Here is a 26,801-nt window from a genome sequence, read left to right on the forward strand (position 1 = left end):
TTAATTTGAATATGTTATTATTGAATAGGTATATTATTGAATATTGTATACCCAATGTATCAGCCACCTGGGGGGTTTCACTGTTTGTGTTTTGGTGGTTGGCAAAAATAAAATACATTAAAAATAAAATAAAATAAAATAAAATAAGGGAGTCAGAATTTGAGAATTGGAAGGGACCCACGAGGGCCATCTAGTCGAACTCCCTTGCAATGAAGGAAACGCGGCTAGAGAATTCCTGACAGGCGGCTGTCCAACCCCCCCTTAAAAGCCTCCAAGGAAGGAGAGTGTGTTCCACCGTCCAACGGCTCTTACGGCCAGCAAGTTCTTCCTAATACAGTGGTGCCCCGCAAGACGAATGCCTCGCAAGACGGAAAACTCGCTAGACGAAAGAGTTTTCCGTTTTGGAGGTGCTTCGCAAAACGAATTTCCTATGGGCTTGCTTCGCAAGACGACAATGTCTTGCAAGTTCCTGCTGGTTTTTTCCCTTCCCCCCTTTTTTCTAAGCCGCTAAGCCGCTTATCAGCTGATCCGATCATCAGATAAGCCGCTAAAAGCCGCTAATAGCGCTAATCCGCTAATTCGTCAATGGGCTTGCTTCGCAAGACGAAAAAACCGCTAGACGAAGAGAATCACAGAACGGATTCTTTTCGTCTTGCGAGGCACCACTGTACTTGGTGGAACTCTCCTTCCAAGTAATTTGAGTCTGATCCCTGGAGCAGCAAAGAAAAAAGCTTGTTCCATGATGACTTCCTTTTACACACACACAACCAGGAACGAGTGTTTGGCCACACTGCCCTGTTAGGGACATAGAAAATAAATTTTATTCTCCGCTTCGGTGCCCACACTGCGGCTGCATCCCTAACCACGACCCCCATGGGAAGAGCGCAGCCGGCATCCCTCGAGACAGACCTCCTCCGCCTGTTGCCAGAGTCCGTGCTCGTTGCCGCAGAGGGGGAGGAGGAGGAGGAGCGATGGCGGCGGCGGCAGCGGCAGCGGCCCAGGCTTGGCTCTTTGACTTACTCAACAAAAACAAACGGGGGAAAATAATAATAATATCATATTCCAGAGACAGGACCCCCCCCTCCCCGCACCTGCCCACCCCCACGCTGTCCCCCTCCTGCCTGCTGCGGGTGGGGGGGCCACGGAGCCTTGCAGAGGCAGGCAGGCGGGCGGGCGGCAAGGCCGCGGGCTTGGCGGTGCTGGGAGCCAGAGGTGGCGCTGTCGAGGTCAAGGCTGCGCTCCAGCAGTGGCGGGCACCGGCGAGCCCAGAGTGTTCGGAGAAGAGATGACGGGGGAGGCTGCCAGGCTGCCGATGGGCTGAGAGGCGGACATGGAGGCGATCCCTGTGCAAGAGAGGGAGGAAGAGGGCAGAGAGTCAGGGCCCCATCGCGGCGGAAGGGGGTGGGGGAGCAGGGGCCCATCAGCCCTCCCTCGGGTCCCACGTGCCCCACGCCAGAGCAGTGTTACCGTCCTGAATGCAGTCAACACAGTTTCCTTCTTTTAGACAACTTGCTGCTCTGTTTGAATACATAATAATAATAATAATAATAATAATAATAATAATAATAATAATAATAATAATTTATTTATACCCCGCCCATCTGGCTGAGTTTCCCCAGCCACTCTGGGCGACTCCCAATCGAGTGTTAAAAACAATACAGCATAAAACTTCCCTGAATCAGGGCTGCCTTCAGATGTCTTTTAAAGATAAGATAGCTGCTTATTTCCTTCACATCTGGTGGGAGGGCGTTCCACATGGTGGGCACCACTACCGAGAAGGCCCTCTGCCTGGTTCCCGGTAACCTCACTTCTCGCAACGAGGGAACCGCCAGAAGGCCCTCGGCGCTGGATACTTAGATTAGCTGCTGAAGATTCTGCTTTTCTCTGTATTACTTCCTTGTTTTCACTATTATTTTTGTCACTGCCCAGATAGCCATTTACTTCATTTTCAAAATCCCGTAAAGCCTTGGCTGTCTTTTTTTCAGGTCTGGAAAAAACAGTTCTGCTTTGCTCCCTTCCACTGCAGCAACACTGAAAGCTGAAGGAAATGGATTATTTAAAAGCGGACAATTTGGAGAGGCCGTCCTCAGATACTCAGAAGCAATTGAAAATGTAATTAGTTCTGGAATCCAAAGTCCAGAGGATCTAAGTATTTTGTATTCAAACAGAGCAGCATGTTACCTAAAAGAAGGAAACTGTGTCGACTGCATTCAAGACTGTAACAGTGCCCTAGAACTGCATCCATATTCTCCAAAACCTCTTCTGCGCCGAGCCACGCCAGAGCAGGGCAGACACGGGCACCCCTGGCTCCGGAAACCTACCTGCCAACATGCTGGAGGAGCTGACGGGCGTGTTAGCTGCCGAGAGCACCGTGGAGGAGCCCATCCTGGCCGGATCTTTCACTATTGGATCTGGACAGGAGAGCAGAGAATGAGAGGGAGGTAGAGTTGGAAGGGGAATCTAGTGTCAGCGTCTGGGTGGGTGCAGAGAAATGAGGGGGGCACCAGGTGGGGAACCAAGAGAGGAAGAAGGGTCAGAGCCTGGGGATTGGCGGTGGGGCGACTCTGAGTGGTCAGAAGAAGAAGAAGAGAGTTTGGATTTGATATCCCGCTTTATCACTACCCAAAGGAGTCTCAAAGTGGCTAACATTCTCCTTTCCCTTCCTCCCCCACAACAAACACTCTGTGAGGTGAGTGGGGCTGAGAGACTTCAGAGAAGTGTGACTGGCCCAAGGTCACCCAGCAGCTGCATGTGGAGGAGCGGAGACGCGAACCTGGTTCCCCAGATTACGAGACTACCGCTCTTAACCACTACACCACACTGGCTCTGAGGGAAAAGGGGGAGAGGACTGCAGAGAGGAAGCGCCGGAAGCTGGAGCAGCAACAGGGTTTAGTGAGCAGGAAGAGGCTGTGGCAGAGAGCAGTCCAGACTCAGAGGCAGGAGAGGAAGGGGCAGGAGACAGAGGGGAGACCAGCTACTGAAGAATCCAGGGAGTCTCTCCCTCCTGCTGCAACCAGCTCCCTTCCATCTTGGTCTCCCAGAACACACAGAGAAATGAAAAGAGCGGAGCAGAGGTTGGCTGCATGCAGACACAGTCTCCGTTTGCTTGGGGGGAAACCCTGGAGAGGAGGGGACTGTGGGAAGGTGTGTGGGGGGGGTGCCATTCAGTCCTCACAACTGCCTCATCGGGGGGAAACCTACTGGGAAGACTTGCTGTGATCACGAGGCCTTTGCTGGTCCCCACTGCCTGCCAACCCAAAGAGCACCCCAATAGCTACTGGAGCAGGAGGGAGAGCTTTGGGGTCCCCCAGAGGGCAAGGGGCCCTGGGGAAAGGGGGAGGCACTGGTAGGGCCTGCAGAGTTTGGGCAGAGCCCGAGGCGAGACCAGGAGTGCACGTTGGGTGCTTGAAGACACCGCCGCAGGGTCGTGGGCAAAGGCCTGGGAGAAATGGCCTGTCACCCCTCATGGCAGAGTCGTGCGCTAGGCCTCAGGCAGGTAAGCAAAAGGACAACGGTCAGGGTGGAGCAACTGGCCAGCTAGAACCTGGTGTCCGAGTGTGCCATTGTAGGGGGAGGCAGGGGGGGTCCTCACCTGGAGGGCTGCGTCCTGATCCGAGGTGGGGCGCAGCAGCAGTGTTCCCACCAGGCAACCATTCAGCAATGGGTCCCCAGATGGATGGAAGCCCGGGTGGCAGGTGGCCCTGGCTCTGAGAAGACAGGGAGCCAGGGCCCAATAAGGAGGGGGGCAGGAGGGGAGAGTGGCGGGGGGGGGCACGTACAGAAGTAAGGGTGCTCCATGGCTTCGCGGGCCGTGAGGCGGGTCTGGTGGTCGTAGCGCAGCAGCTTGTCCAGGAAGTCGAGGGCCTCCGTGCTCACCAAGTGCTGGTTCTCGCTGTGCACAAAACGCTCCCATCGCTTGCGAGAGTGTCTGGGCGGGAGAGAGACGGGCGGGGGGAGTCACAGGCCTGGCGCTCAAGGGCCCCGGAGCCACGCGCTGCAAGGCCAGGGGCCCGGGGCCTTAACCCACACACCCCACGCACAAGGGAAGGGACTTTGGGGGGCAGCGCAAGGTCCTCTGTGTCTGATTGGAAGCCCCTCTCGCCAAGAAAGAGTGACTCTGGCCTGGCAAGGAACAGACTCCCAGAAGGGTCCCCCAAAGGTCATCCAGCCCAACCCCTGCAATGTCCTGGCAAGGCCTCCGGGTGCCCCGCGCTCACCTGCCAAGGATGTCGTTGAAGCGGGGGTCCAGTTCAATGTTGTACTTGTCAATGTAGTCATAGAGGTCCTCTGTGCCCAAAACCTTTGCGATCCGCACCAACTGGGAAGGGGGGGGAGGAGATGGTGAGAAAGCACAGAATGAGGGGGGGGGGACAGGATCCCACCCACGCACTGAGCAAGGGGAGCAGACAGGGCCCAGCCCGGCTAGAACTGAAGCAGGTGCATAATTAGAAAATTCTTGGAAGTAATAAATAGGCTTAGGGGAGGAATATGTGCTAGTAAATATTAAGGATTAGAATATTAATAAAGGAGAAGAGCTTAGTAAATGTTAGGAGTCAATATTATTAGAAATATGAATTTGGAGACCTGTCATACAGGTGATAGAACGAAATTCAGTTAGAGGGGATGCGAGGAAGTCAGTTATTAATGTTATGAGAATTAGATATCTGAAGAAATAATTTTTGTGTGTGTTTAGTTTACTGTATTGTAAAGTGTTTTTCTTTGTTGTGTGTTTTGTAATGTCTTTTTTGTCATAAATGTGGGAAATCAATTTTAAAAATTGGGGGGGGATAGAACTGAAGCAGGTGTAGCCTCACCTGAGCAGGTCTCCCACTACAGTCCTGCTGACACCCCCCCCCCAGACAGACGGCCCGTTTCTTCCTCCCCCTTGGGCAAAAGCCAGAACCAAAACGAGAGTTTGCCTCACCTGGTCGTAGTTGTCGTGTCCGTGGAAGAAGGGCTCCTTGCGGAATATCATACTGGCCAGCATGCAGCCCAAGCTCCACATGTCCAGACTGTAGTCATACATCTGCAGAAGGAAGGAGGGCCGGGGGGGTGGTGGAGAGAGCAGTGAAGCAACCGGGGGGGGGGCGCAGGGGGAGAGCCACCAAGAGAGAGGACACCTCCCCCCTCCCCTGCCCCAGAACCAAGCTTTCAGAAGGCTAAAAACACCTTCGCCCCCTGCCCAGCCTTGGCCACCCCTGTTTCCGTCGGCTCAGACCATCTCCTGCTGAACCCACTGCCGTGGGCAGGCCCCCCAGGGACACCGACCCCCTGCCCCTCTGGAGAACCAGGTGGCACGGAGGGTCCAGCCCAGGCCTGCCCCAAGCAGCGTCTCCAGCAAACACCCTCGTTTTGAGGTGCCTGGGCAGCAAAGCGCCCTCTTCGCACGCAGGCGACCGCAGGCTCTCTCCCGAGGACGGAGAAAGGGCCCTGGGGTGCCCTCCTGCTCTCCCTCCGCCTGGAAGGGATGGGCTGGGCGCCGGGCAGCGCTGCGGAGCAAGGCCCTGGCCTCCAACCTACCTGGTAGTCCACCAGGAGCTCTGGACCCTTGAAGTACCGGGAGGCCACTCGCACGTTGTACTCTTGCCCCGGGTGGTAGAACTCGGCCAGCCCCCAGTCGATCAGGCGCAGCTGCAGGCAGGGAAGGGAAAGGCCAGGGGGGCCCTGAGCGCCAGAGGAAGCCGGGAGGGGGGGAGAGGGGAGAGGACCCCCACCCTGGTCCCAGCAGCCAGGAGCAGACAGGCTGCCCAAGGAAGCATGCTTTCAAGGAAAGGGATCCGAAGAGTGCGCTGTTGATTACTATGTGCATTTCAACAGATACGTTTTTTCACTGTTTTTTCATTGTTTGAATTCGACAGATCATTTTAATTGTTGTTGTTTTTAAAAGAACCCTTCTACATCTTTTAGCTCTGTGTGATTTATCTGTATTTTAATTTTTTGCAAGCCGCCTTGAGCCCCGCTTCTGGCAGGTGGGGTGGAGAAGGGGCATAAATACATACGTAATCTTGGGCAGGTGGAGGACCTTGAAAGCCCTAAACGGCCTCAATCCAGTATACCTGAAGGAGTATCTTCACCCCCATCGTTCTACCCGGACACGGAGGTCCAGCGATGAGGGCCTTCTGGCAGTTCCCTCGCTACAAGAAGCCAAGTTACAGGGAACCAGGCAGAGGGCCTTCTCAGTAGTGGCACCTGCCCTGTGGAACTCCCTCCCTCCAGATGTCAAAGAGAAAAACAACTACCAGATTTTTAGAAGACATCTGAAGGCAGCCCTGTTTAGGGAAGCTTTTAATGTTTAACAGACTACTGTATTTTAATACTTTGTTGGAAGCCACCCAGAGTGGCTGGGGAAACCCAGCCAGATGGGCGAGGTATAAATAATAAATTCTATTCTATTCTACTGAGGTGCAGAGCTCGATGTGTCTCCAGGCCATGACAAACGCTCCCTAGCTGGACACTGCTGGACCGGCCGACTGGCCTTGAGCCAGCTGGCTGTGCCAGGCGAGGAAACCTCCATGGCTCCTCGCGACACCTGCCCCGCGACGGCCTTACCTTCCGGTGCTCGTGGTCTATCATCACGTTGTGAGGCTTGACGTCCCGGTGCATGACGCCCATGCTGTGGCAGTAATCCAGCGCCTGCAGAGAAAGAGGGAAAGAGAGGTGGGCAGCGGCAAACAGGTCGCATTGGGAAGAGCATCCTTGCCTTGCCTTGCAAGGAAGCAGCTCTGGGCTCAGGATCTGGCCCCTTGGCCAGCCTACTCCCCACGACCACACAAGTTCTTTCCCAACTGTGGCTGGAGTCGACAGGGAGTGGATCTGGTGCTTTCTGCGTTCTCCTAAGCCACAGGCAAAGCTGGAGAAAGACTGGACGCCACCCATAGTGAGAAGCATGCGCACAGCCTCTCTTGAGCTCCTGGGTCACAGGTCAGGAGTCCCTGCTCTGCCCCCCAACCCGGCATAGTCACTGTGTGGGGCTAACCAAAGCACAGATCGGCTCATCTCCCCCACCCAATTCCCCTGCGCTCAGTTCCTTACCTTCAAGATTTCATACATGTAGAATCGGATGTCAAAATCCGAGAGCGTCTGATACAATTGCTTGGAAGAAAAGAGATATTGCAGAAGTGCCATTAGCAAGACAGCCCTCAGAGCTCTGGGCCTGATCTGTTTCCGGCAGCAAGGCTCTGCCCTGGCATCTGCAATGCGCTGCCAGCACAGCACCTCTCGACTTATGCTCAGAGCACCTCTCTGCGCATTGCCGAGGGATCACAACGACCTGCCTGATCTGGAAGGATGCTGAAGGGCTTCAAGGTTAGAGGGCTTAAAACGGAGGCTTTGCAGCCCACCCTGCTCACAGCAAAGCTGGAGGATGACTTTCACGCACGTCCCCTCCAAACGGGATCACAGAATTGTGGAGTTGGAAGGGACCCCAGGAGTCATCTAGTCCAGCCCCCTGCAATGCAGGAACAGCAGCTAAAGAATCCCTAATCCAGAACGTCACCCAACGTCTCCAACAAAGGAGAACTCCGCCACCTTCAGAGGGAGTCTGTTCCACAGCCGAATGGCTCTTAATGTCAGAAAGTTCTTCCTAAAGTTTAGTCAGAATAATAATAATAATAATAATTTACTATTTATACCCCGCCCATCTGGCTGGGCTTCCCCAGCCACTCTGGGCGGCTTCCAACACAGTATTAAAACACAGTAATGCCTCAAACATTAAAAGCTTCCCTGAACAGGGCTGCCTTCAGATGTCGTCTAAAAGTCTGGTAGTTGTTGTTCTCTTTGACATCTGGTGGGAGGGCGTTCAGCAGGGCGGGTGCCACCACCGAGAAGGCCCTCTGCCTGGTTCCCTGTAACTCAGTGGTGGACCTCAGTGTCCGGGCAGAACGATGGGGGTGGAGATGCTCCTTCAGGTCTACTGGGCCAAGGCCGTTTAGGGCTTTAAAGGTCAGCACCAACACTTTGAATTGTGCTCGGAATCTCCTTCCTTGCAATTTGTATCCATCGGTTTGGGTTCTGCACTCTGGAGCAGAAAACAAGCCTGCTCCATCTTCCACGTGGCAGCCCTTCAGATGTAATCTCTTCAAGAATGTACTGCAGAACCATCAGGAAGGAGGCAGCCTTAAGGCTCCCTCTTGCTTTGTCTCACCACCTGAAACCCCAACACTTCCAGGGCCTGAACCCAGGGCGAGGGATGGGTCTGTAGGAGAAGGGAGTAGCATCAAATCCATCCAGGAGCTGCTGTCTCGCCTCATCTCCTGCAGGCCGCCTGTGCTGCCCCCTTCCCCTAACGGCACATCACCATCTCCTGCACTGAAACCATCTCCTCAAATGGGAGAAGAACCAGCCACTGCCCAGCTGAGAGACGGCTCTGCCGTCCCTCTGCCTCCCTGGCATGTCCAGGAGAAGAAGAAGTGGTGTTTGGATTTGATATCCCACTTTATCACTACCCTAAGGAGTTTCAAAGCGGTTCACAATCTCCTTTCCCTTCCTCCCCCACAACAAACACTCTGTGAGGTGAGTGAGGCTGAGAGACTTCAGAGAAGTGTGACTGGCCCAAGGTCACCCAGCAGCTGCAGGTGGAGGAGCGGAGACGCGAACCCGGTTCCCCAGCAGCTGCAAGTGGAGGAGCGGGGAAGCGAACCCGGTTCCCCAGATTACGAGTCCACCGCTCTAACCACTACACCACACTGGGAGGAAGTTGGCTTCCTAGGACTAAGAGACCAAAGGAAGAGCGGACAGAAAAACCCGTTTGACTGCTCTCAGATGGGTTTTACGGTGGTGGCCTAGGAAAGAAAGCACCGCACACATGGCCCAGATAAGGACAGGGCTCTTTAATCTCTCCACACCTTTCAGGGGGTATTTGTCTCTCTCTCTCTCTCTCTGTGTGTGTGTGTGTGTGTTATGGGCAACGGATAGAAGGAGGGGCAACAGTGAGGAGCTGGAGGGGGGAGACCTGAATGAAGCTGACACCACATCCCTCCCCCAAGTCAGCCCACCGCTGACTCCAAGTCAAAGACGGGTTTTCCAGCAGCCCTGGAACAGAAGGGTGACATTGCGCAGCCTCTCCTGGACTTTAGACCCATAGTTAAGCTCCACCCCACCCCACCCAATACACATGCACACACATCAGAAAGTGAGGAGGCACCCAGAGGCATCGCATCACCCAACCGGCCTCCACTCACCTTAAAATCTGTATTGTTGACATGCTCAAAGACCAGGGCGGGTGTCCGGGACTGCAGAGCCAGCGCAGAGCGTTCCAGGGCAGGAGAGAGAAAAAAGAGAGAATGACCAGAAGGGTTTAGTCTCAAAGCCCTGAGGGGGGACAGAGAGGAGCACAGTCTTCCTTCTCCCCTAGCCCCCCAAAAGCTACTGTAGCCACGCTGCATCTACGGAGCAGGTGAGCCAGGATGGGGGTGGGCCGAAGGGAGACAGCAGCCCCCTGGGAAGCCCCCTGACTCAGATCTGGGGGATCACCAATGGCCAGGATTCTTGAAAAGGAAGCTGGGCGGGGAAGACTTGGGTCTGATGCAGAGAGGTGCCTGTTCCCCTCGCAAGTAGGACTGCAGGCTCAAGGTGGGCAAGGGATGTAGCTGAGTGGCAGAACACCTGCTCTGCGTGCAGAAGGGCCCGGGGTCCAGGAAGGGCTGGCAGAGATGCTTTGCCTGGAATCCTGGTCAGGGTAGACAATCCTGAGCTATGTTCCTAAGGGGTCCAGAAGCACACCATTAAACTGTCCTAAGCGGCTCTGGGCTTGGGCTCCTGCAGCCAAGAAAGAACGGCTAGATTTCATTTCATTTCACTTTCAGTTTGTATACTGCTTTTCTATATTACAGTGGTACCTCGGGTTAAGTACAGTGGTGCCTCACAAGACGAAATTAATTCGTTCTGCGAGTTTTTTCGTCTTGCGAATTTTTCGTCTTGCGAAGCACAGTCAAGTCGCAACTGCACCTCTTCAAGCAATGCACCCTGGGTTTTAAGAAAAAGGAAACAAACTCACAAGACGTTTTCGTCTTGCGAAGCAAGCCCATAGGGAAATTCGTCTTGCGAAGCAACTCAAAAAATGAAAAACTCTTTCGTCTTGCGAGGCATTCGTCTTGCGAGGTACCACTGTACTTAATTCATTCCGGAGGTCCGTACTTAATCTGAAACTGTTCTTAACCTGAAGCACCACTTTAACTAATGGGGCCTCCTGCTGCCGCTGAGCGATTTCTGTTCTCATCCTGAAGCAAAGTTCTTAACCTGTGGTAATATTTCTGGGTTAGCGGAGTCTGTAACCTGAAGCGTCTGTAACCTGAAGCATATGTAACCAGAGGTACCATGAACAAGGCAGTTTGCAGGCTGAAGAAACAACAAAGTAGATGGCAAAGGTCACACACCTAATGACCATCTGAGCCAATGCAAGAAAGGCAGAATGGAAGCATAACTTTAAAATAAACAACTTATATCTGGATACCAGGGAGAGGCCCTGCAGAAGCTGCCCTGCCACACTCTGCTGGCCTGGAGCTTGGAACAAAGTAGGCTATGGATAAATATAAATACCCCACATAGCCTGATATATAATAATAATAATTTATTATTTATACCCCGCCCATCTGGCTGGGTTTCTCCAGCCACTCTGGGCGGCTTCCAACGGAATATTAAAATACAGTAGTCCATCAAACATTAAAAGCTTCCCTAAACAGGGCTGCCTTCAGATGTCTTCTAAAAGTCTGGTAGTTGTTTTTCTCTTTGACATCTGGTGGGAGGGCGTTCCACAGGGCGGGTGCCACCACTGAGAAGGCCCTCTGCCTGGTTCCCTGTAACTTGGCTTCTCGCAGCGAGGGAACCGCCAGAAGGCCCTCAGCACTGGACCTCAGTGTCCAGGCTGAGCAATGGGGATGGAGACGCTCCTTCAGGTATACTGGATCGAGGCCATTTAGGGCTTTAAAGGTCAGCACCAACATTTTGAATTGTGCTCGGAAACGTACTGGATCAGGGAGCCAAGAGCTCACTAGACCTGCCCTCTGGCCAAAAGGCAGCCCCCTCCAGGCAGAGCCTGAGCTAGGGTGGCCCACCAGGAGAGGGCAGCCTGGGGGTCCCAGAAGGGTGCAGGCTCAGCAGGCAGCTCCAGGTTCCAGGAGGAAGGAACATGGCAGAGAGGGGGAATGCTCTTCCCAGCCACAAAATGACAACTCCCGGTGTTGTTTTTTTGCCCAGCACAGCTGCCTTGCTTGAGGCAGGCCGCGTCTCTGGGATCCAGGTGGAGAGAAGCCAGGGAGGTTTCCATGCCCCACTTACAAGAACTTCCTGCCTCTTTTGAAAATCAGCTTGAAAGGGGACCAGCTGCCTTGGGCTTCATCGAGCGCTGTGCGCATGAATGCTGCCCCCCCCACACACACACACCAGCCCTTACCACGGGGTCCTTGACTATGTCTAGAAGGCTGATAATGTTGGGGCCTCCTCGGAGATTTTCGAGGATCTTGATCTCACGCTTGATTTTCTTCTTTTTTACTGGCTGAAAAAGAGAGTGCAACACAGTCGTTGTCGCAAAGGTCCGGAATCAAGGCAACCGGGAGCACAGAGCCCTTTGCACACTCAAACGCACACTGAGCTCAGGTTTTGCTTTATGGTTCTTGGCTGAGGATCGCAGCACCTGCAATTCCACGGCAAAGGTGAGAGGATGGAGGAGGCGGGGGTCCAAAGGCCCCCCGAGGACTTCCTCAGGTTTCCTAGCCTTTAGGAGACGAGGCTGTTCAATGCAATTTCAAGCTTTGCTTTTGCAATTAAAATGTATAAACACAAAATCCTCCTCTTTCTTTTGTAATTTATATTTAATTCTGGGTTTTCCCCCCCTGCCAGATAAATTTAGACAATGCTTTCCGCCATTCTTTAAAACATTCAATATTATCAATAATTGGTAAAGCTTGGAATAAAAACAACATCTTTGGCAATACGTTCATCTTACCCACCGATATTCGGCCCATTAATGACAATTTTAGACTTGACCAGATCTCAAGATCTCTCTTAATTTCATTCCATAATTTCTCATAATTATCTTTATATAAATTCACATTTTTCACCGATCAATTCACACCCAAATATCTCACTTTCTTCACAAAAACAAGGCCTGTCTTTTCTTGAAGGATTTTCCTCTCCTCGTTATCTAATTTTTTTTGCCACACCTTGGTTTTGCTCTTATTTAACTTGAATCCTGCTACTTGCCCAAACTCCTGAATCAGCTCCAGTGCTTTTCCTGCCCTGGAGTCTGGATCTTGTAAAGTGAACACCAAATCATCAGCAAAGCAGAAACACCACCTTTCAAGAGGTTGTAGCGCTTCACGTCTGCCCCCTCAGCAGCCCCTACAACACCCCTGCGATGTAGGCAGCTGCTGTCCCCATGCAGGGGTTCACCCGCAGCTGCCTAGCAAGTGCCTGCCAGGGATGAGATTTGAACTGGAAACCTCCCAGCCCAACCCCTGGCCCAAGAGACACCACCACACCCACACCCCCGCCAGGAGAAAGGGGTCACAGGCAAGAAATTCAGGACCTCTTGCTCCCCACCCACCTTGAGGATTTTCACCACGACTTTCTCGTTGTTGGTGATGTTGATGGCTTCGAAGACCTCGCTGTATTTGCCACGGCCAAGCTTCCGAACAAGCTGGTAGTCATCTTGATTGCTGTTAGAGAAGAAGAAGGTTTTTTTTTAAAGAGGTTTGCATGCTCAGGTGGGCTGCCTGTGGGCTAATCCAGCAGGGCTTAGCGGTTCCCCTACCCCCATTCCACGACGTGCGACTCGTAGTCCCAATATTCACGGGGCCTCTGTGTGTTGACGTCCGCATAGACCCTCGCTCGGCTTGGCACCGGGCCCGACATGCTCTCCCAGCCTGGAGGTCAGCGCCTCAATTGCTCTGGGGAAAAGGAGGAGGAGAGGATAAGCACAGGGGCATTAGAGAAAGGAACCGAAGGTCATTATTAGGCACTAAGATAAAAGAGAAGAGGGAGGGGAAAGGGGGTATAGCAGTTAGAGTGTCAGACTTGGACCTGGGAGACAGGGGTTCGAATCTCCCCACTCGCTCAGCTGTGGAGCTTAAGTGAGCGAGAGGGAGAACCATGTTTGCCACCTCAAGCTCCTTGGAGGGAAAAGACGGGGTGTAAATGCAGTAAGTAAATGATAAATGAAAGCTCTTCTCCCCAGCTCTTTTGCTCAGAACAACAAAGCAAACCCAGAAGCCGCCAAAATAGCTCTGAAGGGTCTCCTCTAAGTTGGGGCACTTTGTGAAGCTTTGGCCAAGGGTTGGTGGCAAGAGAGAGCCCAGGAGGAGAGGAGGCAGCAAGAAGCACCAGCAATGGGAACCTGGAAGGCCCCCGTGCCCATGCTCACACAGGGGCACAGGCCTCGCTCCGCCTGCCAGCCTCGCCCTTTGGCTGCCCAGGCCCTCAGGATGAGACCTGAAAGAGCAAGAGCAAGAGGCCTGCACACCTCATGTTCTCAAGGAGCCAGCATGGTGGACGGATGCGGAGATTGCATCCATAGTATCACGTCACAGGGGGTGAAGTTCTGGGGATGGCGTGCATATGCAACAAAGCTCTCTACCTTCTGCACATTCAATTCGTGCAATTTCAACCGGCTGGCCTTCAACCACATAGCAGAAATCCTTCACACCCATGTAATCTGTGATCGTAAACTGACCTGGGAGCAGGGGTGGGGTGCCTGATAGCACCACAGCTCATTGCCTGCTGGCAGGGAACTGCCATCAGCTCAGATGCGAGAGGTGGAAGGGCAGTTGTGTTACAGGGAACCTCCGAAAGTCTTGCGAAGCAGCTCCTCCTCTGGCGAGGAGCAAAGCCCCACCTCCAGTGGGGAGGAGGTGGGGGGACCAGGGGATGCTAGGGAGAGCCTCAACACCGACCCTGAGCAAGCCGGAGGGGAGGGAAGTACCCCTTTACCAGCACCCACGCTGCGCAGTAGGTTTTGGCGCAGGGAGGGGAGGAGAAGGTTGGAGGTCAAGCGACTGTTATGCTGGGGAAGGTACAAGGACCGGCCACTCCCAGATTCTGCGAGCGACTGCGCCAGACATGAACTTGCAATGCTCTTCACTGTAAATGGTTTTGCACTAAGAATAAAGCCTGGAAAAGACAGGTCAGAGTCTTGCCGGTTTGCTCTCGAGCAACCACACCACCACCTGACACCTGCCTTGCTCAATCTGAACAGCTCTCCAGGTTTCAAGTAGGAGTGTTTTCCCAACCCTGCATGGAGATGCTTGGACCGATCCTGCGGCCTTCTGCATGGAAAGCAGGAAACCACAGGTGGGGAGAGAGCAGCAGGAGCAGACCGCTCTTTCAGACCAGGGCTGGTGGAGACATTGCCATTTTCAACTGAGCTGAGGCTCCCCGGACAGAACCAGGCCCAGCCCTGGAAGGTGGAGGGAAAGAGGAGCCTGCCTGTCTCCTGTGGTGCTGAGGAACTGGCCTTGGGCTCCAAGCAGGCTCTTAGGGATTCTGCCTCCGTTCAGATGCCAGGCTCCCATCGCCCGACAAAACCCCTCAGGAACAGCCAGCAGGTCTCTTGTCAGGGGAAGGAGCCTGCCCTGCTGCCGCTGACTGCCTTCCAGGGAGGCCGGCCCATGCAGGAAGCGCTCGGGCTCTGCAGAGCCAACAGCCCTCCTGGCAGCATAAACCCTCCCTCCTCCTCCTCCTGGCACCAGATCCACACGCTCTCTGCCCCGGAGGCCAATTAAGCCAGCAAGAGGAACCTGCTCTCTCTGCACTTTCCCCAGTGCCAAGAAGCCAAGAAGAGCAGGCCCCAAAGAGCCCCAAATATCTGCTACTCCACGAAGCCCTTTCAGAGGACACTGTCTGACCCCACACCTGGGACCAAGCTGCCTCCTGCCGCTGCTGCTGGGGCTCAGGCCCAGGAAGTGAGGGCACCATCCTGGTTTTAATGCCTATCCTGGGTGCAGGCCAGCTTCCCCCTGGCAGGCCAAGCCAGAGGACCAGCTTCCTGGCCGGACGTCCATCAGCTCTAAAGCCCAGTGATCCCCACGCGGACTTCCCAAGCCTCTCCTGGCTGTTTCAGAGTCCGGCGGGAAACTCCAGAGTCTACGGAACTCGCTGCCTCAGGAGGCGGGAGTGGCCCCCATCCTGGACGGCTTTAAAAGAGGATTAGGCAAGTTCATGGAGGAGAAGAGGGCTACTGGTGGCCAAGAGCCCTGGTGGCTGTGCTCTGCTCCAGCAGTCAGAGGCAGCCATGCTTCTGAATCGCAGTTGATGGAAGCCGGGCATCCAGTTGGCCACTATGAGAGCAGGAGGCGGGACTAGACGGACCACTGGCCTGATCCAATAGGCTCTTCTTAGGTTCTTATGGCAGGTCAGCCCGGCTCCGTGAGCAGGAAAGTGTACCTGCCTAGAACCCCACAATGGAGGCCAATGCAGAAATCAGCAGAAACACGTCTTTGGCTGTGGCTCCTGCATTGCAGGGCATTGGGCTCCCAACTGATGACTCCACTTGAATGCCTCCCAACCTGAAGGCCCTGCAGGAGCTCCAACCAACATCCCAGGAGGAGCAGAGAGGAAAGCAAAGCACCTCAAGGGAGTTTTGTCCTAGCACAGAGGAGACCTTCAGACCATGCTTGCCATTTTCCAGCTTCCCCAACAGCCAGCTGCAAAAAGGGCTTCCTTTGAATCATGTGAGGGCTTGCACATAGTGAGATGATAGCAATGTGCGCGCGCACACACACACCCCTAGCAACTTAGCCAGACTCTGCTGGTTGAATACTATCGGAGCGCCTGGAAATATCAGACCCAGGCTGCAGGTGGTCCCCACCTGTAGGCAGGGAGCTTAAGAGCATCCCCTGGCAGACTGTGCAACAAAAGGCTCACCCGCTCCACCATCCTGTTTCCACCAACAAGAGACCCCCAGGAAGTTCACAAGCAGGACTAGAAGGCGTGCTTGTCCCCAGCACCGGGAATTTCAGCCTCCAATTCACCACCCTGATTAACGCCGTCTGTGCAGACACTAAGAGCTGAGCAAGAGGGACCAAGCTCTGCCCATGGAAAACAGCTTCCTGTGTATGACTCTCTCCTGAGAAAGACACCGGAACGCTCCCTCTGACAGCAGGATGCTCATTCTGCTTTAAAGGGGGGATCCAAGCGAAGGAAGGCCCCCGAGCCACACCTGCTGTCGAGCGAGGCTCCTCCGAGTAATCCCAGCAAAACTCTGCTCTCCTGTGCACCCTGCTCCCAGGCAAATGGGCCACCTTGCTAGCAAGCGGAACAGCAGTTTCTGAACAGAGGCCAAGCTTGGGGCGACGGCCTGGGGGGGCAACACTGCCTCCCTTCCCTGGGGTCTCCTTTTCCTTGTAGCCCCGCTTGCCTGGACACCCACCTCGGCAAATCAGCTGCAAAGCTGTCCATAGGCACCGGTTTCAGCAGCTTCCCCGGAATCGAGGCTCTCTCTCGAATGAGTCTTAGCCACCTGGGACTCGGATTTGCATCCCTCAGAAGTCCTGCTGGGGGAAACCAGCAAGCGGGGGTGGGGTGGGAGGCAGCTGGATCCCTGGACTCTGCCTGCCTGGGCAGGGGCAGCGCCATCGCTCCTGGAGGCTGCAATGTGCAGCTTCAAAGGCGAGGCTCTGAGCGAGTGAAGGAGGGAAGGCTGGCTCAGAGGAAGGCGGCTGAGCAGCGTCTCTAGAGAGGCTCCCCCTCTCCGCCCGTTTGCTTCCAGGAGGAGGAAGAGAGAGGGCAGGCTGGCACACAGAGAACAGGAGAAGCAAGCAGCAAAGGACTGCTCAGCAGGAGAAAGAGGAGGAGGAGGCAGGGACTGCCAGCCAAAGGGCTTGGCCAGGAGTCCCACTAAGGTCAGACCCTCCAAGTGTCCCTATTTTCCAGGGAGGCCCGTGATTTAGAGAAGCCACCCTGATTATTTGATCCCAGATTGTCCCACTTTTCCTTAAAGGTAAAGGGACCCCTGGCCATTAGGTCCAGTTGTGACCGCCTCTGGGGTTGTGGTGCTCATCTCGCTTTATTGGCCGAGGGAGCTGGCGCACAGCTTCCGGGTCATGTGGCCAGCATGACTAAGCCGCTTCTGGCGAACCAGAGCAGTGCCGTTTACCCTCCCGCCTATGTCAAAAGCCTTGCTGAAATCAAGATACACTATGTCCACAGCATTTCCCTGATCCACCAAGTTTGTAATTCTATCAAAAAAAGAAATCAGATTGATCTGCCATGACTTATTTTTGAGAAACCCATGCTGGGTCTTACTAATCACAGCATCCTTTTCTAAATGGTCACAGACCGACTGTTGAATTATCTGTTCCTTCCCTGGTATCAATGTCAAGCTCTCTGGATGGGAGTTACTTGGATTCCCCCCCCCCCTTTTGAAGATGGGGACATTTGCCTGCCTCCAGTCTGTAGGGACCTCACCTGTTCTCCATGAATTCTCAAAGATAATAGACAAAGGCTCAGAGATTACACCCGCGAGCTCCTTGGATGCAGCTTATCAGGCCCTGGAGATTCGAATTCCTTTAAAGGAGCTAGTTGTTCCCTTACCCCCACTTTTCCTATCTTGGGCCCCAGCTCCCTCCTTATATCATTTATCACCAGGTTGGGCACTGCTTTCCTTTTGGGTGAAGACAGAGGCAAAGTACCGTATTTTTTGCACCATAACACTCACTTTTTTCCTCCTAGAAAGTAAGGGGAAATGTCTGTGCGTGTTATGGAGGGAATGCCTATGGGTGGCATGCCTACAGATTTTCCTCCTCTAAAAACTACGTGCGTGTTATGGTCGGGTGCGTGTTATAGAGCGAAAAATACGGTAGGTGTTGAGTGGTTCCGCCTTTTCTCCGACACCCAATAGCTTTTCTCCGTCTTCCCCACACAGAGGACCTTCCACTGCATATTCAGATCTCTCCCCACCTTTAAAACAACAACAACTTTACAGCTTAAAATAAAAAAATTCCTTCCAGTAGCACCTTAGAGACCAACTAAGTTTGTTATGGTATGAGCTTTCGTGTGCATGCACACTTCTTCAGATTCGTGCATGCACACGAAAGCTCATACCAATAATAAACATAGTTGGTCTCTGTCAGGGAACTGCCATCAGAGCATCAGGTGGTGGAGGGACTCAGGCAGGATGAAAGAGACTCAACTGCTGAAGCAGGGACCAGCAGGGGGAGGAGTGGGTCTCTGAGGGAATGCGAGCAGGAGGGAGGGCTCAGGGAGGCTTCCAGCGAGAACAGTGGGGAGGTATCGGAGTCTCCCATAGGGAGACCCATACCTCGCAGGAAACTGTCACGCCGTGAGTCCAGGAGACGCGTTTCCGTTAAGGAACTTCTTTGTTGGAAACGCTTCCGCAGACAGCCACTGTCGGACTCTACTAGTGACTAGAGCAGACATGTCTGAGGAGCTCCGTCACACACGGAGGTTTGTGGGGGCGCACAAACTCTGAGGGAGCACGTTTTCACGCACAAGCAGCTAATCAAACCCTCACAGCAGTCCGACAGTCTTTGTACGCTGCCTGTGCAAGAGAAGGCATCATGAGCGAACCAACCGGAACCGGAGGAGCAGGGGCTGGAGCTGGTCCAAGCTTGGAAGATAGATACCGAGCGTTGGAGGTTCAACTGGCCCTGCAGACGGCGAGGCTGGAGGAGAGAAGGGCTCAGGATGCAGACAAGAAGGGGAGAGCCACTCAATTCCCCAGAAAGGTACCAGGATTGGTGCAGAAATTTGGGGGGGACCCCAAGGACTACCATGCTTTTAGGACAGAGATGCAATATGCCCTTAATGTGCAGTTCGATGAGTTCCCTGATGAGGAATCGCGAGTTGCTTTTGTAATTGGGCATCTTGAGAAAGGGGCTAGAGACTGGGTGCGACCCCTAATGGCAACGCACAATGACATACTAAAGGACACAATGAAGTTCTTTCGTGCAATGGATATCATGTTTTCCAGCGATATTGAGGAAGGGGTGGTGCGCAGACAGCTAATGGCTTGTAAGCAGGGGAGTCGATCTGTCCGTGAATATTGGACTGAGTTTACCATGCTGATTCACAGACTGAGTTGGGATTTATCGGCGGCACCCGTTCAAATGCTATTTGAAGAAGGTCTTTCTTCGGGGGTGAAAGACGAGCTGGCACGGAGCCCCAGGGCGGAGTCTATGGATCAGCTGACCAAATCTGCGCTGACCATAGGAGCGCGGCAGGAGGCAAGAGCCTTGGAGAGGCGGGAAGGGAGAGGGGAACGTTGGAAGGAGTTCCGCATTCCAGACATTCCTGAGCCAGCTTTCCCGCCGGCAGAGCCGATGGAAATCGGAACAGCGCGCGCGCGCGCATTTTCAAAAACCAGCGAGGGAGCTAAGAAGGAGGGAAAGGGCCCCCGGAAATGCTATCTCTGCCAACAGCCAGGCCACTTTGCCAGAGTCTGCCCCCAGAGGAAGGAATGGCAAGGGATGGTGGGAGCTGTTGAGGGGGGAGAAGAAGGGGGAGCGGAGCAGGTAAAAGCCAACGCCTGGTTGCCACAATTGGGGCACTGCAGCCAGGCCAAAGAGCAGTGAAAGTGCCCGTGCCAGAAGCTCCTCGACCTGCTCTAGTGATTGAAGTGTCGCTAGAGCTGCAGAATGGGCACCCCCTAAAAATAAAGGCGCTATTGGACTCAGGCAGCTCCTGCAATTTTATGAGCAAGGAGTTTGTTGCTGAACACCAGATACAGACCATCCCTTTAAGCAACCCCCTGCAGGTGACCACGATTGATGGCAGGGAGTTGTTGGGAGGAGGAGTCCGCTTGCAGACTGTCCCAATGATAATGAGGGTGGCAAGGCACACAGAACTGATAGCGTTTAATGTGGCCACCCTGGGAGGCGCTCCCATTATTTTGGGAATGAGCTGGCTAGCTCTACATGATCCGCTGGTTGGCTGGCATCAAAGAGTGGTGTCCTTTGGTTCAGCACATTGCCTAGAACACTGCAAAGGGGAGAAGGGTTCAGTAGGGGCCCAAGCCACCCTAGCAGGGACTGAAGTAATGGGGAAGGTGAAGGTACCACCACAGTATGCAGATCTCAGCGACGTGTTCAGCGAGAAGGAAGCTGACCAACTACCACCTCATAGACCCTTTGATTGTCAGATCAATTTACTCCCTGGAGCACAGCTTCCCGTGGGCAAGTTGTATGCCATGTCAGACAGGGAAATGCAGGAGTTGCGAGGGTTCATTGACAAGAACCTGAAGAGAGGCTTCATCAGAGAGTCCAAAGCAGCAGGGGGGAGCCCAGTGTTCTTTGTGGACAAAAAAAATGCGGACAAGCCGAGACTTGTATGTGATTTTAGGCGGCTGAATGCAGTGACTGAACCGGTGGCGTTCCCTATGCCCAGAATTGATGATATTTTGACCATGGTGAGGAAGGGAAAGATTTTCACAAAGCTGGATCTAAGGGGGGCGTACAACCTGATACGCATAAGGAAAGGGGATGAATGGAAAACCACCATGTTTACCCCTTTGGGGGCGTTTGAATACCTCGTTATGCCATTTGGATTACAAGCAGGCTCCGCGTGTTTTCAATCTTTTATGAACCACGTGCTGGGCCCTTTGCTCTACAAGAATTGCGTTGCCTTTCTAGATGATGTGTTGGTGTATTCTGAGAATGAGGAGCAACATGTGAGAGACGTCAGAGAAGTGTTGAGCAGACTGCAAGCCAACAGGCTGTGGGTCAAACTGGAGAAGTGTCGGTTCCATACCAAGGAGGTGGAATTCCTGGGGTACCGCCTGTCAGACAAGGGATTGGCCATGGATCCCGGCAAGGTACAGGCAGTGCTGGAATGGAAAACACCCAAAACCAAGAAGGATGTGCAGAGGTTCCTAGGGTTTGGAAACTTTTATCGTAAGTTCATCCGCAACTTCGCCCATCTGACGGCGCCCATCACTGACTGTCTCAGCAGTAAGAAGAAGTTTGTATGGACGGCGGAGGCGGGGCGAGCGTTTGAGGAACTGAAAAGGGCCTTCGCCTCTGAAGAACAACTTCTGCATGTGGATTTACGAAAGAAGCTAAGGGTTGAAACAGACGCATCTGACAGAGCCATAGGGGCGGTGCTTCTTCTGCAGCCGGGGAAGGAGGAGTCGGAGTGGCGTCCGTGTGCCTTCTTCTCGCGGAAGCTGAACAAATCCGAGAGGAACTACACGGTGTACGACCGAGAACTGCTTGCTATTCATGAGGCGTTCCGGAGATGGAGGCATCTGCTAGTTGGTGCACAACATAAAGTGCAAGTGTGCACGGACCATAAAAATCTAGAGTACTGGAGAACGGCGCGAGTGCTCAACCAAAGGCAGTTGAGATGGGCCCAAGAGTTCTCCAAATTTAACTTTGAGATTTGTTATGTGCCAGGCCCAGAGAATGTTAGGGCGGACGCTCTCTCACGCAAGCCTGAATATTTGGAGGGGGAGGGAGCACCCGAAGAAACCCATATCATTCCAGAGGACCGCTGGGTGTGTGGGGCGACTTTGGTGGGGCAAAGGGAATTGGTAGAGGGTACGGTGCAGGATGCATACGCCCAGGGGAAACTCAGGGATCTCAGAGGGGAGGAAGACAAACCCGGTGGTTTTGAGGAGAGAAATGGGGCATTGTATTATAAGGGAGCGTTATATATACCTGAAGGGGAATTGAGGGAGAAAGTACTCAAGCAGCTGCACGATAGCCCCACAGCAGGGCACTTTGGGCAACACAAAACCATGTGGCTGGTTACCAGGGAATTTTGGTGGCCCAAGGTCAGGGAAGATGTGCGGGAGTATGTGAGAGGGTGTGAACAATGCCAAAGAGCCAAGGGGGAGAGGCAGGCGCCGGCTGGTTTATTAGAACCACTGCCCACACCTGAGAGACCGTGGGAAGCAGTGGCAATAGATTTCATGACTGATCTGCCAAGGTCTAGAGGGAAAACAGCCATCATGGTTGTAGTAGACCTGTTAACTAAAATGGCCCACTTCATAGCCTGCTCACATGCGGTTACAGCAGAAGAAACCGCCAAATTGTTTGTAGAGAATGTGTTTAGGTTGCATGGCGCCCCCTTGAGGGTGGTTTCAGACCGAGGGAAACAATTTACTTCCAGGTTCTGGAGGAAGCTCATGAGCTTACTGCATGTAGAGGTTAATTTCTCGACGGCCCGTCATCCTGAAACCAACGGGCAGGCGGAAAGAGCAAATGGGGTTCTCCAACAATATTTGAGGTGTTATGTTAATGACAGAGAGAATGATTGGGTGGAGAAGCTGGCGTTGGCAGAATTTGCCTACAACAATGCAGAGAACGTGTCCACGGGGATGAGCCCCTTTTTGGCTAATCACGGGTGCCATCCCAGAGCCTTCCCAGGGGGGGAGGGGGAGAACTGGAGCGTTCCAGCTGCAGAACAGTTCGTGGAAGAAATGGAAGCGATCCATCGCCAGCTCCAACTCAACTTAAACAGGGCTAAGGAGGAATATAAGAGGCAAGCAGACAAAAACAGAAGGGAAGGTGAAAGCATCAGGGTGGGGGACCAGGTGTGGCTGTCAACCCAAGGGTTGCCATTCAAAGGAGGTTGTAAGAAATTAAGACCCAAAAGGCTGGGTCCGTTTGAAGTCATACAGCAGGTCAATCCAGTGGCTTTCAGGCTCCGGTTACCGAACCACATGAAGCTGCACCCAGTTTTTCACAGGTCGTTGCTGTCACCGTATAGAGGAGACAGTGAGGGGAGGGTCACTAGGGGACCAGCAATGGAGGAGAAGGAACACAGCTACCATGTAGCGGAGATCCTCGATTCCAGGTGGAAGGGAGATCAAGTAGAGTATTTGGTAATGTGGGAAGGGGAACCGGAGTCGGAAAACACCTGGGTTAGGGCAGAGGATGTCAATGACGAGGTTTTAATAGAGACTTTTCATCAGAGGTTCCCACGTAAACCTCAGCCTGTAGCGAGGTTCCGAAGGGAATACTTTGCCACCACCGACGAGGAAGAGGAATTGGAGGGGTTCCCAGATTCTGAAGAGGAGGAGGATTCAGCTGGCCAGGACGACGATCGATGGAGAGAATTGTTCGAGACGTCAGAAGATGAGGAAGATTCGTTTCGGGGTTTTAGCCCTTCACCTCCCAGGGGGGAGGAATTGGGAGGGGGTGAGGGGGGCCCTGGAGGGGAGGTGGATGTCAGGGAACTGCCATCAGAGCATCAGGTGGTGGAGGGACTCAGGCAGGATGAAAGAGACTCAACTGCTGAAGCAGGGACCAGCAGGGGGAGGAGTGGGTCTCTGAGGGAATGCGAGCAGGAGGGAGGGCTCAGGGAGGCTTCCAGCGAGAACAGTGGGGAGGTATCGGAGTCTCCCATAGGGAGACCCATACCTCGCAGGAAACTGTCACGCCGTGAGTCCAGGAGACGCGTTTCCGTTAAGGAACTTCTTTGTTGGAAACGCTTCCGCAGACAGCCACTGTCGGACTCTACTAGTGACTAGAGCAGACATGTCTGAGGAGCTCCGTCACACACGGAGGTTTGTGGGGGCGCACAAACTCTGAGGGAGCACGTTTTCACGCACAAGCAGCTAATCAAACCCTCACAGTCTCTAAGGTGCTACTGGAAGAAATTTTTTTATTTTGTTTCGACTACAGCAGACCAACACGGCTACCTACCTGTAACTTTACAGCTGTTTTCATCCTCTATATTTTAACATCTTTGGTTTTTTTATATTGTTTCCATTCTAATGTATTAAAGTTTAATTATTTTTAAAATGATGATCTTCTATCTGTTTTTAGCTTTTAGTATTTTATCTGTCTTGTTTTAATTTGTGTAAGCAGCCACGAGCCCCAGTTCAGGAGAAGGATGTAAATATTAGAATCAGAGAATTGGAAGAGACCCTGAAGGATAGTCAGTTGTCTCGGTTATGACAAACATTCTTCCCTTTAACATGCTACCTTCTCAGAATCACTTCCCGAAAACAACGGAGGAATCCACTTACTCCTAAACCACAGGCTGCTTTGGGCACTTGGCCAGCGGATTACGAATGCAGCCGTAGGAATGCACTTATCCACGGCCTCCGTCCCGTCCGGCTCCAGCCCATTTCAGACACAACAAGGAACCCGGAAAGCAGTGCAAGGAAACTGAGCCGGGCCACTAATATCCCCAGCTGACCTCTGTTGACTGGCAAATGAGCACAACACTGATCTAGCAGAGATTGCCAGCGCCGAGGCTGCCTTTCACTTGGAAGCAGCGGCCACGCTGGGTAACCCGCAGGTCAAAGATATCCTCTGGAGCTGCAGCGGAGGCCCGTGGCAGACACAGCCCGCTCTGCTGGGAGCCCGAGTCAGAGCGGCTTCGATGCTTGGCTCCAGGAAATGGCACTGCCATCCCGCCTCCCACAAGCATGGGAGTTGCAAGGGGCCCACCCAGGGCAGCCCCCTGCAATGACCAGGGAACCCCGGAAGCTGCTCGACACAGAGTCAGTCTGTTACTCCACACTGAGCGACAGCAACTCTCCAAGGTTTCAGGCAAGGGTCCTTTCCAGCCCTGCCTGGAGGTGAAGCAAACTTGAGGCTGCTTCTTTCTGCGTTCAAAGCACCCCTGTGGGATGTGCCCCTGAGCCGCTGCCCTTCCTCAAACCGGCACTGCCCAGCAAATGGCCCCAGGATGGAGCAGAGGGTGCAAATCAGCTGCCAAAGCTGCCAAGTGACCACATGGATCTGTGGAACTTGTACCTTTGCAAGTACCCTATGGAGTTTGCTCCACGTCTGTGAGGAGCAGATCTTTCAGTGTGGTAGCCCCTGTGAACTGGAAATCTGCCTAGTCACATTCAGCAGACAGCCTTGTTGTGCTCAAAGTGTTGGTGCTGACCTTGAAAGCCCTAAACGGCCTCGGCCCAGTATACCTGAAGGAGAGTCTCCACCCCCATCATTCTGCCCGGTTGCTGAGGTCCAGCTTTGAGGGCCTTCTGGCGGTTCCCTCACTGCGAGAAGCCAAGTTACAGGGAACCAGGCAGAGGGCCTTCTTGGTAGTGGCGCCCGCCCTGTGCAACACCCTCCCATCAGATGTCAAGGAAATAAACAACTATCTGACTTTCAGAAGACATCTGAAGGCAGTCCTGTTTAGGGAAATTTCAAATGTTTGATATTTTATTGCTTTTTTATCATTATTAATATTCTGTTGTGAGCCACCCAGAGCGGCTGGGGAAACCCAGCCAGATTATAAATAATAAGTTGTCGTTGTCATTGTTGTTATGCTCTTTCAGACACCTGGTCAAAACTTTTCTGTTTTGACAAACCTACCTGGAAACATATGCAAGTTTTACTTGGGCTAATAATAATAGTGGTGATGATGATGATGACGTGGCTGGCTATATTTGTATATTGACAATTCCTTTATATAACTGCCTAGGGTCTCTTTGACTAAGTGGTTGACAAATTATTCTAACTAAATAAAAAAATAGAGCACTGATTAGATTTTTCTCATGTTCAGTTGCACACCTGAATACTCATTCTCTGCCCCTACACTTCCTGAATACTCTTTTGTCACATAGGACAGCCGAAGCTCCAGAGCAGAATTTGGCTCGCAACAATCTCAGCATGTTTGCAATCCTCATTGTTGCAGGAGAAAACACAAGTGCGTGCACATTCAGACAGCATCCTCTGAAAGCTTGAGCAAAAGAGAGCTTTTCCCACCCACCCCTCCCTGACCACAGTAATCCCTCCCGAAATATTTCAAAGTCTCTATATAGGCAGAACCCAGCAGAAAAGGTCACACAGGCACAACACCCAAATTTGCATAACCTGCCTTGGTTGACCAGGACTTCTGTACAACGGGGTGGTTTTAAACATGTAACTCGAGGCCTGTGCTTACAGTGCTTCAGTGCATTAAACAACAGAGTGGAGCCTGAGGTAAGCCTCGCGCCAAGGTTGTGTGCATTTAAGTCAACACAGCACTTATTTCTGGAAGTGGAGTTCAGCTGGAACTCTGAGAAATGTCTCCTGTCTGAGGCTCCTGCACGTGATAAATCACTGCATTTCCTCCACTTCTCCATGCGCAGGCCAAGTGTGGCGAGCACCCTCAGCGCCAGGCCCTGTCTGCGCATGGCCAAAGAGATGACGGTTACCACCTTCATGTGGTTCCCCATGTACGCTGCGCAGACTCTCTGAATTGAGAGCCAGTGTAGCAGTCAGAGAGTCAGACCAGGATCTGGTAGGCCCGGGTTTGAGTCCGCACTCAAACACGAAGCTCAATGGGCTAGTCACTCTCTCCGCCTAGCCTACCTCACAGGGTGGTTGTGAGGATAAAATGGGCCAGGTGAGGGACCTATGTACACCACCTTGAGCTCCTTGGAGGAAAAGGTGGGCTATAGATGCTAGAAATGAAGGAATCCAGGACCCGAGACCCAGCATGCAATGCTTGACAACAGCCAGACAGAAACAGTCAAACACAGGGTGCAAACAGGGAGCAGAGACAGCAGCAGAGCGAGGTCTCCGTTCGCACCAGAACCCAAGCTTGCCTCCGCACCGGCTCACGCTTTCCCTCTTGCCCCGAGAAAAGAGAGGGTGAGCTCCAGGTCACCGGCAGAGAGTCCGGCTCCCTCGTAGCCAGAGCCGCCTCCTACCTTGAGCCTTGGTTAATCTGCAGCTCCACCGCAGCCTCCGGGAGCCGTCCTGCGAGACGCAGAGCAAGGCACGTGCAGCATTCCAGGCAGGCGGGAGCTCAGGAGGGGCGGTCAGACGCTTCCACGTGGTCAGCAGGTCTCCATCGGGCCCAAGAGGACAAAACGCAAAGGAGATTCCCGAAAGCCCAGGCGTCTCTTCACAGCATCGCCCTGTGCCTGGAAGAACAGCAAAGGCTTAGGCAGCTCATCTTCA

At 53.3% G+C, this 26,801-nt stretch overlaps 1 protein-coding gene across 1 annotated transcript; it reads right to left on the minus strand.

The window, feature by feature from the left end:
- Positions 1–798: 798 nt before the first annotated feature.
- On the minus strand, positions 799–26,801 carry LOC308592888 (casein kinase II subunit alpha-like). Its single transcript, XM_081204905.1, has 13 exons — positions 26,549–26,801; positions 12,749–12,884; positions 12,542–12,653; positions 11,390–11,491; positions 9,180–9,230; positions 7,033–7,092; positions 6,550–6,633; positions 5,521–5,631; positions 4,925–5,026; positions 4,218–4,318; positions 3,780–3,928; positions 2,322–2,411; positions 799–1,343 (listed from the first exon to the last, which is right to left on the minus strand). The coding sequence occupies exons 2-13, from the start codon at positions 12,847–12,849 to the stop codon at positions 1,228–1,230; spliced, it is 1,179 nt and encodes a 392-aa protein (XP_081061031.1). The 5' UTR covers positions 12,850–12,884; positions 26,549–26,801; the 3' UTR covers positions 799–1,227.

The sequence above is a fragment of the Podarcis bocagei genome, assembly GCF_964188305.1.
Source record: "Podarcis bocagei genome assembly, chromosome: 8".
Lineage (NCBI taxonomy): Eukaryota > Metazoa > Chordata > Lepidosauria > Squamata > Lacertidae > Podarcis > Podarcis bocagei.